The following is a 17,307-nucleotide window of genomic DNA, read 5'->3' as shown; positions in this document are numbered from 1 at the left end:
CCAAAGAAACATTCTGGGAAAATATGCTTCACAGCTGTACTGGTACCACAGTCAGTTCCATACAGAGTACTAAGTTAGGTAACACATCTCAAGAGACCTCTGAGTTTCTAACAACAGATTTTAAGTCTCAAACACCTCTGAGTACTGTGTTAGGTAACAGAAGTATAAGGACATCTGAGTTTAGAGCAGCAGATTCTAAATTGCAGTACCTCTAAGGTTCTAGCAATAGCCCTTAAGTCTCAAGACCTCTGAGTACCAACCCAGATAACAAGTCTGAAGACAGTTTCTCATAAGCTAAAAACAAGTCCCCAGACCTCTGAGACAAAGCCAGAGTGAGGTGCTGGTGCCAGGCATGAGATTCAGGCATACTGCCCAGTACCAAAACATCACTGGGCATCTCATGTTCAATCGCACCTTTCCCCGCTCCTACTGAAAACAATTATTAAACATTATGGTCACAGTTTTGAAAATGAATGGAGTCAGATAAACTTGTTTTTCCTTCCTGCGACAAAGCCCAAAATCCAGACTACAGTGATATCCCAGTCCAAAGCCAGACTTTGAGGGTTTATAACACAGGAGAATCTTTAACAGAGAAGTCTGTGAGTCTGAGACATCACAAACAGCAGGGCCTACAGTATGATAAGTTAGTTGTACTTCCATGATTGACCAGGACTGCCAGTGATAGGTTCACTACACTTCAATTATTGGCACCTTCAGTTAAGCTGTGGCACGGTGGCCTTCCAACCACTTTGCCCAAATTGCTGCCAACTCAGTGGTAAGGTTGTTTGAGCAAGGTTTTCTTGACTGCTGCACAAACACTCTCAGAAAATCCATTTTCCACTTGGTCTCAGAAAATGGTGGGTTTCACCTCCGGAGAACGTGAGCTGGTTATGCCAGATTCCTTTCACTCGTCCTGTACTGTACAGAAGAAAACTACAGCTTTGTAAAAGCACAAATTTGTAAAAGTGCAAAAGTCACAAAGTGATAAGTGTAGGGAAGTGGGCATATGAATATGTTTTTATTTATCAGCATGGGGTAAGGGGGGGGGGTGCAGATACAGCACTGAACACCCTTCAAAACAGAGGCCTGCTGTGTACATAACGCTTACAGAATGAAGATGGACCATTAAAAAGAATGCCTTTTTTGCACAAAGAAGCAATAGCAAGACTTAGTCTTAGCAACTGCCTCTGTAGGAATAAATAGAACTAGCATGCCAGCGCTATTTGTATTTATTTTTTGACAGCTTATCACTTCCCACAGTAATGAAGGGATTTATGCAAAGCACTCAATGCGAACGGTTCTCCGTTTCTCTTTCAGTGCTTGGATGTGTTCCTCCATTGAACACAATTATAAAACGCATTTTTAAAATGTCTTGTTTTATAGTGAAGTTATTTTACGGAAGAGCTTCTTTTCAGAATTTTCACTTCACTTCAGTACAGAGCTAAATCTGACAGTAAATTTGGATTGCATATTTCATTTTAATTTAACTAGGTTACTCTCACTGAGATTAAAATCTCTCTTGTGAGAGCAAACTGGTTAGATGAGCAACAGTGCGGTTTACACAACAACACAATATATAGTAAAGGCGAGGTAAAAATGTAATACATAAAATACAACATAGGAACAGTTGACAGGTTTTTGAATTCACTGGGAGAAACCAATTCATTAAGTTGAAGTTTTCTGTAAATCATCCCATAACCAAAGTCTATAGTGATTATACGCTCCCCCCACCCAGTTTTCCTCAGTTCTAGTCCACACTGGTGTAAATGAAATAAAAGAATGCGAATAAAGGGTGCAATGTTGAATAACTTTGACTAAAACGAAACTGAGAGACTGATGGATTTGTAAACAAATATAAACCAATGCTTTCATCTTCAGGATTGTAATGAGGTCCAATTTACCACAGAGAATAACTTGTAATGATGGGTAAGGTGACCTTCAATTATAATGCACCTTAATGCTCCATGGTAAACAGTATCTAAGGTTATAAGTGCAGATGGTAATGCCTACACATAAATAATATCCCCATTGTCCAAAACAAAATAATGTAGCTTGAACACTTTTCTTGCAGGAAGCAAAAAACACTGCCTATTTCAAAAGACAAATCCTAACTTGTTTTTCCTAGGTTTTCATCCTGCTAAATTCAAGCCACAATTTGTAAGCTGTAACCTGTTCAATTATTTGCCTTCAAAGCTTTTAATTTCCAATTGTTCCCAGTTTTTTCAGTGTTAGGAGAATGTCATTTTCTTTACTTAGGCCTAATTAAAAACCAATTATTGACGTTGAAACCAATATTAGGGGCACTAGCGTAAACAAGATATCTGCATATAAATGGTATTCATCAGTATTTATATTATCTACATTATGAAAGATTTTACATACTGTAGAGCTTAAAAAGAACTGGTCCCACTAAATATTCTATCAATCTGATATGATACAGAAATATATGTTGAGTTATATCAGGGAGTTCTGAAACAGGCGTAAAATAGTCTTGAAAAGCAAACAAACAGAAAAGTGAAGGTCATTTAATGGGTTATCTCAGCTCCAATAAAACAATGAGATATGCAGTGTGAAGTGTAAAGCAAGTCAAACAGTCTCTAGCTCTTCTATGTTTGCAGATGATTTAAAGATATAAAACCAGAACTGCCTTGGCCCCAGAGGAAAGAAAATAAGGTGGGAACAGATATGTTTTATTTGACTTCTTGGCTGGTGCAGAGGCTGGCAGACTTGGCGTCTGCCCGTGCACATCCATGGTTTTAATGATCCGTTGCGGGGGAGGTGCGGTTCTGAGCCAGCGGTAACAATACCCGCAGAAAAATCTGCATGTATCTAACATATCCCTCATTACATGGTAAGTGACGAGATCCATATCTCATTCTAAATGGCCCATCCAAGCCATTACAACATGCTTGTATAAATATTTTACAAGCGTGAACAAGGAGAATCACAAAGGCTAATGGCAGATGAATGGAAGAAATCAATACTCCTTTACACAGCACTCACACATGCACACACACAGATATACACAGACACACACCTTTTCTCTCTCTCTCTCTCTCTCTCTCTCTCTCTTACACACACACACACACACACACACAGACATGTGCATGCATACGCATATACAAAAAACACATGCGTGCATGCACACACACAGACAGACACAAAAACACACATCTATGCACTTGCATGTGCAGACACACAGACGTATGCACACACATGGAATATGAACTGGTTTAAGTGGTTTCAATCCAGGAAAAGCCACTGAAAAGCCATTGTGCATCTGTCACTGTCACTGCAGAGAGCAGGACAGCAAACTAACCAGCTTGGATATGAATATTTTATGTCAACATTTCACAAGTTAAACTCATAGAGAAGTAGATTAGATTACTGGCTAACATGGGAGAGAGGAGGAAATGATGAGGTATCAGAAGCATATGCGATCCATTTGCCTTGCTCCGTTGTAAAACCGTTCAGCCGTGGAATTACTAGGGAAGCTATGTGATGTTCATTAACGTGCAAAGTGACACGCACTGTAAATATGAATATATGTGCATGCACACACAAAGCAGTATAGCGCGCATATATATATATATATATATATATATATATATAAATTGTGTGAATGAAACCATGTCATTGGAGCACTCAGTAACATTAAATACCTAAATTTATGAAACACAGATGATATACACCAGGTGTTTGTTCCTCAGTGTGACTTGTGAGGACTCTGTGACCCTCTATTTGGATCCTGTGAGGATTCTGTGTGACTGTGAGGGCTCTGTGTGCCTCTATGACACCTTCTAATCATAATAGAGTTACAGAGGCTTTGCTTTGTAATGTACTGATTTTAAATGCCCCTGCCAGAGAACCGTTCCTGCTAGTCAGTCATATTTTTGCAGGGTAATTCTGAATGTTCTACAACAAGGATACACAGGGTTACACACAATACCCCAGGGTGGTTTTTGGAAGGCCAGTGGATTACACTGTGGAGTGGATGGGGAAATAAAATAAGGTTAAGATAGGTCTGCTTGTTATAGTAATATGAGTTTCACTTGCTGAAGCCTGAAGTCCCCTAAAACAAACAGGAGATGGCTGCAGTATAGGCCTGGCAGAACATCACCAGGGAAGATACCCAGCATCTGTTGATATCTATGGGTAGCAGACTCCAAGCCACCATCAAATGCAGAACTTGAACGCACAGGTGAATGTTCGTGGCGAACATGTTTTCTTTGAACAGTTCAATTTGAACGGCTTTTTACGAACATTCCAAATTGTTTGCATTAAACATAAACAGACATGGCGAAGAGAGCATTTGTACTCACAGCCGCTTCTTTGATCACCGATAATAAAAAAAACAATACCTAGCTAGCGTACAATAATAATATTGGCTAGCGTTAGCAACAACATTATTTAAAAAACTGATCACACTTAACTCACTTCAATTGAAATACCCATCTGGGAACATTCCCTCAGTTCAGCGTCCATTTTTGTTCGCCACAAACTACCTTTTCAGACCATTTGCTTATGTTTGCAAATGTTCATGGCGAACACAAAGCTAACAGATAAAAGTCTGAAATAGTTTGCAAACGTTCGCCTTGTTCGCTGAACTTGAACGCACCTCAGTTAATCTAATCCTGTTACTGGGAAGTGAAAATTGATGTGAATATTGAAAGTTATTTGTCTAAAATATTTATAATCTTTTAAAGGTAATCCACATTAAAGGTAAAACACGTTGACCCTGCTTGTACCTTCTGTGGAGCTTACTATAGAAATCGACTCTTCCACAGCAACTGCACCAGATGTTATTCCGTCCAAAAATTGGCTACCGGAATCGGCTGATTCGGCTTCTAAAAATCGGCAACCAGAATCGACCATAAAAGTTCATGATCAGTGCACCGCTAATATATATATATATATATATATACACATACAGAAGTGCTGTACATGTACTGTACCAAGCTTTCTGATCTTGCAAAAGAGCCTATAGCAAATTTCAATTAAAATATTTTTCCTGCTTTGGCATGAAAATATCTCTTGAGTTTAACTTCCACACATTTTATGCCTTGTAGCGTACATCAGTCTGTGACAGGATGGGGATGGTGGAAGGGGGAGCGTACATGCCTCTTCTCACTTCCACAGCAGGAGAGAGACACGCTGCTCTAAACTCTGCTTAAAGTCGCTGCCAACACTCATCTCTTTCATCTTAAACTGCTTACTAAACTCTGTTAAGGGACCTGCTTTTGGATTCAAAAGATTGACCAGATGACTGTACCATCTCCACACTGACTGCAGCAGCAGTGGTACACCCATATCTCCCTTTTTAGGCAGCCCAATGTTAAAGAAACCAGATTAAGGGGTGATCATACCTTTTGTTAGTTGGGTAGCCCAAAGCACCTGGTTCACTTTTATAAGAATGTTGGGTGGGTAGCCTAAAGTGCCTAGTTCACCTTTATAAGAATGTGGGGATGGGTAGCATAAAGCACCTGGTTCACCTTTATAAGAATGTGGGGGTGGAGGGCAGGTGGACAGGGTAGCCTAATGCATCTGGTTTCCCAATGTAAAAGTGTGAGATGGGTCACACAGCAAACCAATGGTGTCCACATATGGTTTAACTACGTGAGACTTAGCACTCCAGGCCCATGATATCTAAACAATGCAATCGTAATTACTGCCAGCTGGACACATGATATAAATGATGAATATCTTTAGAAATAAAGGTTAGTTAGACCTATTGAGTTGACATATTCACCTTAGTATGTGTGTGTGTGTGTGGGTGTAGTAATATGAAGGAACACCTGCACTTGTACCATTAACGGTCTGTGAACAGACACACGCGGTAATTCCATTATGTAAGACAGCCCGATGCGCACAAACCATCTGCGATGCATACATTTAATCATATCAAAGACAGCTGCCAAACAGATTAAGGGGTGGCCTTCTCAAAAGGGAAGACAATCATGTGCTTTCTTACAGCATAATGGTTCAGACCCCCCTCTGTTCAAAGAACAGATGTGGGCGTGACACTCCAGTGATGACAAGAGTTCGGAGACAGCCAGGGCAGGAGTGCGTGTAGTAATATCTAGGCCAATATCACAAGGAGGCCATGGAAGGCTCGCACAGCTGATGGACAGCATGGGTTGTTAAACAGGCAGGCAATGACTGCAGCCTGAATGCAGAAGGCCAGTGTTCTGTTTCAATGATGTTCAGGGACATACATTCAAATGAGAAAAAGCACTGAAGGCAAACATGCCCGAATCTCCATGTGAGGAAAAAAAGCCAAATATCATACAAGTGGAAAGTTTGGGCCCTCGTCCAAAGCCGCAAACCGCTCATAGATCAATTAATCTTTCTGTTGCAAATTTTAGTTTTTCACAAAATGGCCCCAGATAAGAAAAGTGAATATGCTTTACTTCTTTCTAAAACTGAACTGTCCATGTTGCTGCCAATGTGAAAGCTATGTCATCCAACGGGCAGACTGCAGCTCAGTGGTTTATCAGCCGTTCCTACTGTCTGTACGAGGTGACTGCAGAAATCTAAGGCAGAAGAATGTAAATCCAGACAAGGCAGACAGTGACAGAGGGTTACAAGTTACACTTGCAACTATCCGTCGAAAAACCCAGGCACCCCTGCTGATCCGACCGGAGAACTTCTTTTACTTTCACAATGTGGGGGGAAAAAAAACACAAAAATACTTTTTCTGCAGCTAAATAACACATTTTTAAAAAAAACTTTGTGAATTATATGATCCATTATATATTAAACAGCCATTGTCTTCAGAAATAGTCATCAATCTCACCTTAAAGGTTAAAAAGTTATTAAGATTGTGATCATAAATATGAATAAGACTGTGTACAGTGTGATTATGATTAAGATCATGAATACAATTAGTACACTGATGGCAGAAATGGCTAATTAAGGTCATGACTGTGATTATGATTATGACAAAGATAATTACTGTGATTGCCTTTCTGATTATGATAAGGATTGCAACCATTTTTATCAATGCAAAACCTGGAAGTAACAACTCACCGGCATTTTGTTTACATAATGCATAGTGACTGAGGTATAGGCAAACAATCAATATGGATAGCAGAGATGTTATCTCTCTGCTATCAAACACATCAAAGATGAGATATCAGGATACATTCAACTGGAGGCTTATGACCAATACACGACCGGCAAAATTCACCTTAGTGCAAAATTACCTGCTACAGTATAACTAACCTGGATATCCATAACTCTGTTGTCAACACAGCTTTGTCTGTTTGCATTGATTGCTATGTTCTTATGGATGCTTGCATTTGACTAGCAAATATACAGCAGGCAATATCAACACTCATATCATGGATAGCAGCCTTTATCAGCTCTCATAGTAAGACAGCTGGCTGATAATTTCTCTGATTGCATCCTAGATAGCTATTAGAAACACTAATCTACTGTTTCTTTAGCACTCAACATCGTTACAAATGGATGTATATGTGGTAATGCTGCTATGAAATATGATAAATATAAACCACTGTCTTTGTAACAAATTCAGAACAGTTTCATTTCATCAGAAAAATGGTAAATATAAAACAACAGAAAATGTTTTCATCTTAAAAGTGTGGTGAATTTTCAAATGTATCCAATAACAGAGACTGAAGTTCACTGAAAAGCATTTGGAATTAGCATTAATCTTAGTGGGTTCACAATAATCCCAAGCCTGTTGTGCATGTAATCCTTTTCACTTTCTTCCTCAGCCTTCCTCAGAGTGGGCCTCTGTACAATTTTTTGGTGCTAATATGTGTGTGTGTGTGAGTGCATATGAGTGCATGAGTGTGTGTGTGCGTGTGTGTGTGTGTACACTGCTGTTCATGCCAACAGTGCTGTGACTCACAAACTCACTGACAGTCAATAGAAAGGAATGAGCAAGAAGCTAGATCAACAAGGAACACAGAGGCAGACAGATAGACAGACAGACAGACCAACACACACACACACACACACACACACACGTACGCATTGCCACCACTAGGCATGGGGGATTCTGTTATTTACAACACAGCTGCTTCCAGAAATATGAACTCGCTCATCTGTGAGTTTGACTTTCCCACCTGGGATCCAAACTTGTGATACAGATGTACATTCATGACTCAGGTTAAAAGAAACTTTTCATAACCACTAGGTCATTTCATTGCCCACATTTCTATTAGCATTTTCTTAAAGTAGGTCACTGAAAAAGCAACTTTTTAATTAATGTTTTTTTTTTTAATGAATTATAACCCTAATTTTTAATTTATAGATGCATCCGACCACTCAGAATCCTTGAAAAGAAATCCTCACACAATGATGTCTGGCTGTAAGCAGAAGAAATGGACACACTTACTTGGGTCAGAGAGGATGGAGTCTGTCTTGGGAAGAAACTGGTCACATCTCACCCCCTGGTACCCCTCCTTGCACCTATAAGAGAGAAACAGAGACGTCAAAAAACGGGCGAGGGAAACCAACCGGGGCCAGTCGTGATGCAGGCGGGGAGTTAGGACCAGTGGAGGGTAGGAGCCTATGATGTCATCCCCAAACACCCCCCCCCCCCCCTTTCCCCACACACACACACACACAGACGCCCCCCCGCCCCCCCTTGCCCCAAAGAGGACAGTTTCCACATAGCTGGCCACAGCACTGCCATGATCATTTACTGTCTTCTGCTGCCTCACCAGTTAAAAAAGAAAATGACACACATAAAAGCAGGGGAAGGGGAGAGAAATAATTCTCCATCTTGGACAGAAGCGTTATTTGAAAGCAGAAGAAAGGGTGTCGATGGGTAATTAAACGGGGAGATGTGTGAGGGAGAGTGGGAGGGCAGGCGATGGCTCCAGAGATTGGTGCAGCTCTGTGCACTGAATACCCAATGAGAAGCACCAACTCAGGGGTGCCTTCTCTCTCGGCCACGCCCCTCGAAGCATCTGGAATCCAAGAGCATCACACGTGAAATATTCAGATGAAATCCACTCTCCTCTCCATCTCTGGCTCCAAAGCTCTTAGCACTAATTCCTGTCTGGCAGTGTTAAATCAAAAAGAGACAATGCTGGTTAAAAAAAAAAAAAAAAAAAAAAGAGTCTGTCTCCGGCAGTACAGAGCCCTGGAAGCATGATGCATGCGTGTGAACTTTAGGCATCCAGCATGTGAAACATCGCAGGCACACGCGTTGTTAAAAGGCTTGGCTGAGACCCGTGCTAGAAACATCAGACCTTATTACCATGACTCAAGAATCCGTGCCTGTTTCAGTAGAGAGGTCACCGTATGTGCTCCATTTTTAATCATTAGGAAGGGCACCCGTCTACGCACTGCACACTCAAGCTCATCTCCTGCTGTCATGGAGGTAAAAACCACCAAATGGGGTCGTGAAAGCCTCGCTTGACCTGAAATGTTTCAAATGTGCCTGTAACCAGGGCACCAGCAGCCAGAGAGCTTGAGTGGATCTTTCTGAGCTTAAGAAATTCAGACCACAAAAGGTGAGAGCAAAAAAATGGTTTCATGTGAAATACTTCATATTTCCTCCATAACTCAAGACTTGGAAAAGATGATATTGGGGAGGAGGGAGGAGCTTCCCATATTAAAATTCCAATTTTCAGGGTACCACATACTCCACCGATCAAAGCGACAAACTGAAAAATTTTACAGAACACATATTTTTAGTTCTCCTGTTTCTCCGGTCAATTAGCACTCCCACAGACCAGAACAACGTGTACCCCATGTGCTGGATTATTTAAATAACAGCCCCCATGGCACATATTGGCATAACGACTGAGAACAGAGACCTGCGATTGCAAGGGGAAGGAAGGGGGTGTAATTGCGCTGTATGAATGAAAGGGAAATGCAAGTGGCAAAGTCTAGCGAAGAGCTCGGTGGGGGCGAGTTAGGGTGAGCTAGCGAGCGAGCTTTGAGCCGACATGGCTGCCTGGTTGCCGTTGGACCGGGCTGCAGCAGTCGCCTTGTTAACATTCAGATACACACGCGTGTTCTTAATGTGCACTGGGATGCAGTCTTAGCGGGAGTTATCTCCTCTCGCAGCACACAGTGGCCCCCCCTGCCTGTGAGTCCATGTATGTGCTCAGATCGTGACCGTTTGTGGAGGGGCGTGGCACTGGCGTAGGGGACGGATGTGCAGGGCACATGAGGTGGGGGGAAGGAGGGGCAAGGGGAGCGGGTCCCTTGTGGCAAGCGCTCTGTTTTTTAAGCACATGCATTTTTTAAAAATTGCAGTTAACCTGAAGCAGTTTAGCTCCACAGTCTTTTGATTCAGCAACGTGGATGGGTGCAAGCACGGGGGTCTGCCTGCATACATGCAAGTGAGTATCATTGCCTGCATGAATAGATGTGTGTTAATATGATTGTGAAAGGTGTAAAAATTTGCATTTGTAGGTATATGTACCTATTGGGTATATGTTCATGCGTGCATGAGTGTTAATGTGCCTGCATGCAAATATGCAAATGCACAGGCCAAGTGTGGCAGATTCCACTGATCTCTCGAGGGGAGCCTGTACTTGTCCCCATGGTCTCTGGTGAAGGCCATTTTCCTAGTGGTTTTAGTTCCACCGCTGTGCCTGTACTGTGAAATTTGAACCTGAATATTCATTAGTCTCTTGAAGGGTAAATGAAAATGTTAAGATTTCAGATGGAGGCAGAAGCTTCTGAATGCTCCTTGGTTTTTAATTAGCACCAAAGTCATTACTAAGCAGGAACAGATGACTGCATGCCTGTGTGTGTACGCGTGCGTGCGTGGATGTGTGAGCGTGTGTGTGTGCATGTTGTCTTCTAGGGGGAGGAGTAGAACAAGTAGTTTCAACATATCAAAGAACAGGTAAGTAATGTAGGCTGGTAGTATTATTAGGAGCCTTTCTATCAAGCACTGACTGACGCAAACACATTCACACACACATAAAGATGACAAAAAAATTAGTACCTGCCAGCAAGTCACTTGCTGACGCCTGAATCAAGGTCAGAAACGGGTCCACGCACACTCTGTCTACTCTAACTGCGTCATTCACTTATTAAAAATATTACACCATGCAATGGCGAAGGAACATAATACACAATAGAATAATACATTAAAAACATGCATGAGTCACTTTGATTCACAGGTAAGTGGTCACTGTGATTGGAGGTAAATGGATTGGTGTGGGTACACTAATTCCTTTGCTACATGACAATGACACATCTAGAGCTCAGGGGGATCCCATGAAAAGGGCACTGGGTGGTTAGCAGTTTAGCTCTGTGCTACGCAGACAACATACATCTCATTAGGTAGAGCTGAATAATCCGTGGGTGGAAAGGCTTTGTGAGCTGATGGTAATCCCTTCACACTGAGCGAGTGAGTGACTGAATGAGTGAGTGAGTGAATGAGCAAGTGAGTGGGGGAGTGGGTGAGTCAGGGGTCCGCTGTGGAGTCTCTCCTACCTAAAATTTAACCTCCTTTGATTAAATGTTTTCCTACATTATCCTTCTCTATCTCTCACACACTTGCCTGTGTGTTCCTGCCTCTAGCCCAATGCACACTGGGATAGGCCACAGCACCCCCGTGACCCTGCCTGTATAGATAATGAATGGATGAATGGAGTACTGTAGGTGCAAGAGGAGTTAGAGGATGCAGACTTATTAGGAAGCAAATGGGTTGGGGAAACAGTTTTAGATGTAGCATAGATATGGTTAGAAAAACCACACAAAATACTTAGGTATCAGCATTTGGTGATGCAAGGAAGATGTGCAGTGACTCTACAGTCCTGCAGATGGTGCACCTCCTGACCACGTGAGGCGCACAGGGTAGAATTAATTGGCCCCTCACTTCATTTTCCCCCCTGATCAAGATGTCTAAGACCTGGCCTGACAGCAATAGGGAAAGCAAATCCCTTAAAAAAAAACATTTTCTGAGGAACAATACACTTTTCATTGCAAGAATAATGAAAAGGTGGTCCTGCCAGGGAGTTAGGGGATCCCATTGCCTCCAAGTTCTCCTAAACATGAATTCAACGACAACAGAGATAGACAAATAAATAAATAAATAAATAAATAAATATGGTTCCATATTTATAGCCAGAAATATCCTAGCAGCTGTTGCATGTGGCTAGCCATTGGAACAGCCAGAACACCTCTCTCGATCTGCTGCGAGCTCGGCCCCCGGTTTCCACAGAAACGGACCTCGCCAGGTGCATGGCACCGTTTGATATGAGCACAGGTGGGTCACCAGCTGGCCCAGCGCAGGAAAGAGTGTTGCCAGAACCCTCTCCATTTCACGTGCTTCTTCTGTCTTCTACTGTACATACTGGACAGAAATAGCTCCAGTGGAAGAGCTCTAGATTAGGCAAATTAAAATCTACATTATTCAAAGTGGCAAAAACATCAATTTTGGGAGAGAGATAGAATTTTCCAAATGTGGCAATAGCTAGTACAGACCTGTGTTTAGTTTTGCGATTATTAGGGTAAATGTGTGTTTAGTTCTGTGATTATTAGCACAGACCTGTGTACATGTTGAATTCTGTGGTGTCTGTGTTTGCTCTGTAAATCCTCATTAGTGTGAATAAAAACTATTTGAATGGCTATGTCTTTTCCGAGGAATGAATCTAGCGTGGAATAGAAGCATCAGTATTCCAGTTATAGCTTAGTGGTGTAGAAAATGAGTGAATCATTAGTCATACACAGGTGATCGGTGTGTCCACTTCAGTTGTAAGCTCCATTAATACCTGAATGCCTGTTTGCCCATGTCAAGAGACTGCCCATATTAGCCCCAGTGAGTTACAGAGAAGATTGCTATGAACACCAGTGCTGCCTCGCATCCATTGTAGCCTATCGGTAGAGAGCAATGCATGCTAATCAAATGATCCATCTCAGGTCTCTCTTTTAATTGAGGACTATCCATTTTATCATTTGCATGCCCTGTTGAAGGTAAGCATAAAACAATCACTTGTGAAACTGTGATATTTTGTATTTTTGTCCATTGTTTTCTGTTCTAATGCAGTCATTTGGAATTTTTAACAAAACAATGGACAATACCAGGTGGAAGGGTCAACAGTGTAGGACAAGACTGGACACCGATGGAATTAAACTACTCTGTAACACATCGAGAGTGCCACAGAACAAGAAATGTGCATGGATGTGGAACTGAATGTGAACGAAGAGAAGAAGTTGAAGAAATGTACATTAATGTGGAACTAAATGTGAAAGAGGGGATGATTATGTGCATATGGATATGAATAAATGTGGGAATGTGGTCAGAAGTAGGGATAATCAAAGAGAGATTGGCCCTATTAAGTGTCTGGATCATAGAGGGATCGTTATCACTGACCTCTATAGAGAAGTAACTAAGGTAAGAATAGTTACAATCATGAGATCACGAGCAGTCACACAAAGAATTTTATTGCTATCGCTAGATTATGAGGGAGTATACTCTGCAGTTTCTCTATTCTTGGAGGAGAATGGATTTTGGTAGTCTATTCCTGTCCAAACTTTATTTGAGCAAACAAAGGAAACTGTGGGAGTAGAAGACTTTCTCAGGATTCTATTTAAGAGAAACTAAAAAAAAAGAATGTGGGGAGAATCTGTTTAGCAGTTTTCCTGGTACCATTGTCTTTGCCGTACGGAATCATTTGGTTATGTACATGTTCATGTTTTTAGCCTTGAGCAACGTGCCATTCTGTGTTCAGCTATAAGTGTTGAATGTGTTAATATTAGCTCTCACTGACTTGTAAATGTGTTTACTAATACACCATAATATTCCCATCTCACCTGCATCTTCCTTGCTAACTCTTTTGCAGCTTCACAAATATTTAGAGCTCAGCTATTAAGAACCCACTAAAAGCTGGTGCATGCAGTCTGAGGTGCAGTGTCCCGTGCACTGGGTATGTGTTCTTGAGCCATGGAGTTAGGGCCCTGTCTCCTCACCAAAGGGTTAGGTACAAGTCTCAAGATTGAGTTCCAGAAAAGGTGGATTCCAAGTCTTGGGGAAGCCCTAAATTCTGAGTTGGGCAACACGTTTTAAGATTGAGTTTCTAATAACAGATTCCAAGTCTTAAAGGAAACCTCTGAGAGCCAAGCCAGATAAGTTTGAGGATTGAGTTTCTCATAACAGATTCCAAGTCTCAAAGGAACCTCTGAGTACCAAGTCAGGCCATGTATTATATAAAGTATAAAAATAAATTATTGGACCTCTGAGGTCCCTCGCGAGAAAAAATGAAGCCTGAGGGAGGGTAGCTGAGGAGGCTAGAGCTCCAAGGCACAGGTATACTGCTCCAAGGTATATGTACCAGACTTTGGATATTTAGTCCTCTCAAGATTATGTGACCCCGTCACGCTAAAAAAACAAACAGATAAAATAAATGAGAAAAATTTTCCCTTACAGACTCTCCAATAGCTGACACGTTTAAGACTAGGATTAGTTGCACTATATTTCACACATACGCCCAACTTGCCGAAAGCAAAAACAAAAACACACACACACACACACACAAGCACTTCTATCCTCACCTTGCTGTCCCTGTGCCATTCATCTCCTCTCATACTCAAAGAAACCTTGTTAAATAATGCAGGCTCCGGCTGTAGCAGACCTGAAAATAAAACAGGCACCGCTTGTCTGATGCTCTCGTTCACCTTGACGCCACCCCGACCTCTCTTAAATCTGAAACTCTGGAGCAGCTGGGGGGGAAACTGGCGCTCTCGCTCCTGGCTGAAGGGAAATCGAAAATGGCTGGTTGGATTGTGCTACCTGAAACCCGACATAAATTTGTACCGGTGCGTCTGTGCCTTTTGAAACGAGGCCTTCTGAGAAGCGTGACACGTGTCGTGGCATGCATCGCACAGTTCTGTGAGACTTCAGTGCTCTTGTGCACTGCAAACAGTAAGTGCCAGGGATTTCAAGTTGTTATTCAATGTCCTTCAATGTCCTGAATTACCTCCTCCCTGTGCGACAGTCCTCAAATATTTGTCCATTTTTTGAGTGTTACTGAAGACAGGTTAATCTCCTGATGAAACCCCATCATGTTTGGTTGTATAGCCATTTCAGTGGTTGATTATATGGGCTGATTCATTCTGTATGAATGGGTCTTTGCCACAGCCTCTCAAATCTCTAAAGAGTACTGCAGCGTATGTGCTCACACACAACAGTTCAGGTCAAAGGTCATTTTGTCTCTGATCCAAATAAGATGTCCGTGCTCAGACATCAGCAGTCATCTTAAAAACATAGCCAATTTGTTTCTGACAGGGAGGGTGAGGGCAAGGGAGAGGGAGTTGGAGAGGGCAAGGGAGGGGGAGGGAGGGAGGGAGAGAGAGAGAGAGAGAGAGAGAGAGAGAGAAGAATCATAAGCTAATTAGTTATTAGCTCTTAATCCTTTGGCACAGGCCACTGGGAGTTTATAGAGGAAAAGCTGGCCAATGTCTGGCAAAAACTGATTCACATGACTCCAGAAAATTCCATCCCCTCTCCGAGTCTTGGGTACAACAACAGAGTTCAAACTGGGCTCAGACTGTTGGGTTTAAATGTTATTACAGCAGAGATAAAGGAATTAAACCTCACCCATTATCTCTCCAATCTCTCCCCAGTGGCATTTTAACACCTTATCAACAGGCTTCTTATCTTTGTACTCAATACCAACCCTTGACTTTCATTTGATCTGATTTCATTGAATCATTTGATTTGTGAATTATAGTATTATCAAATATTATGTGGAAGAACTGGTCAGGCTAAGAGACCAGGGAAGATTAATTTGCCTTTAATCTCCAGAGGTGAGGTTAGATCAGCTAATGGACTCTTAAGAGGATGAACTTGAGTTATTCTTGCCTCTGGCAAGTGTTTTAGTGCTCATATATTAATATTTGATTGGTTCCTGATTATTGCCAAATCAGCAATAAAATGCAGAAAAAAGCACAGGCAAAACATTAGTGAGAACAACAAGGTTTAACTTTTTACAGTCAATCATCTACCCATTTGGATTTAATATGAATATAAATCTAATCTATAAATCTCATCGAGATAAACTGTTCACACCCACTAGAAATGTGGATATGTTTGAGGAATTATTTTATGTTTACATGTCTCACCGGGCCCAGAGCAAAAGGAAAAAAGTGGAATATTTAATAATAGATTAACAAAACTGACACGACTGCCATCAGGCAAAAGGCCATGCAGAGGGCAGGAGTGTGTTCCCCTGTGAACATATTCTTAAACTGCCTCTTTCAATCCACTGGCTTAACAATTCCTCAGTGTCCACAATAGCCGATGTGTCAACAGCATTCATGTTCAAAATGGCTGCCGAGAATCAAAGAGGAAGGTGCTAAATATTTGTGGCAGTTTCTCCATACACCATAGAAAGCTTTTGAGGCTCTGAGATGAATAAGGACCTTATGCAGGCTAGCTAATGCTAACGTCATGATTTATTTTGTTCCTGAGCAAACCTTTGCTGCACTATGTAGTTTATGATAAAACAGAATGTCATATTCGGAAATGCTTTCTTTCAGTGGTTTTGAACTGTACTGCGGCACACTGCCATGCAGACACACATACATAGCATTAACAACATCTAGTCATAATAAAGTATTAATTCCATAAATCAGAAAGAGAAAGTGTATTCAGAAATGAAGATTTTACATGAAAAGACTTTATGAGCCATATATCACAGCATCTCATATCAAAGTGTTAATGGTCTGGGTTTAAATAGGAAGTCAAGGCTAAAAAATGTGTTTCTTCGGTGCTTTGTATTGGCAGCTTTATAGAAGGCTTTCTCCACTCATTTCTAACATCAGTCACAACACAGTTTTGAGCACACTATATTTTAGGAGTAAGCATGCATAAAAAAAGAGGGAAATACAAGGAGGGAAAACAGGGCTGAGTGAAACATCTATACATTTGAAATGTCTTTTGTTTACAGTCTACAGCCTTTGTTCTTTAGGAAAATGAGGAGATTCATAGCATTGTCATGTGGAGGTGAGGAAATAATTACTACATTACAATGAGATATTTGCAAAGGAAGACTTCCTTGCCTGGAGACTGGGTTTTATGACCAGCTCTAATTGGGTCGGTCTTTGAGTGCACGTAAAATGTGAAATCCAGGGGAAATTCATGACTAAAAGGGAACAGGAGCCAAGCCTGCTCCAAGCAGGGAGGAGTCTGTGATGTAGAGAGAATATTGGGTTTCTGCTGCCGCTACGAACACAATAGGCTGTAACAGCACCGCTGAGAAGCACGCTAACGACGGCGCTAACAACGGCGCAATCACGGCTGAATGTGCGCCACCTTCCCTCTCTGGCGATTGTTCCCGGTGATCAGGGCAGGTACACGAGCAG

General features: G+C 41.7%; 1 protein-coding gene across 2 annotated transcripts in view; it reads right to left on the bottom strand.

Moving 5' to 3' along the window:
• Positions 1-17,307, bottom strand: part of LOC118218058 (pro-neuregulin-3, membrane-bound isoform) — a 353,663-nt gene that overhangs the window by 38,835 nt on the left and 297,521 nt on the right. For both annotated transcript variants that reach the window (XM_035400435.1, XM_035400436.1), the window contains one exon: positions 8,366-8,439. In XM_035400435.1, coding sequence (XP_035256326.1) covers positions 8,366-8,439 — 74 coding nt within the window. The remainder of the gene's footprint in view (positions 1-8,365; positions 8,440-17,307) is intronic.

Source organism: Anguilla anguilla, chromosome 18, assembly GCF_013347855.1.
Source record: "Anguilla anguilla isolate fAngAng1 chromosome 18, fAngAng1.pri, whole genome shotgun sequence".
Taxonomy (NCBI): domain Eukaryota; kingdom Metazoa; phylum Chordata; class Actinopteri; order Anguilliformes; family Anguillidae; genus Anguilla; species Anguilla anguilla.
Note: the sequence above shows the minus strand (reverse complement) of the source record. Positions and strands in the feature narration are given on the sequence as shown.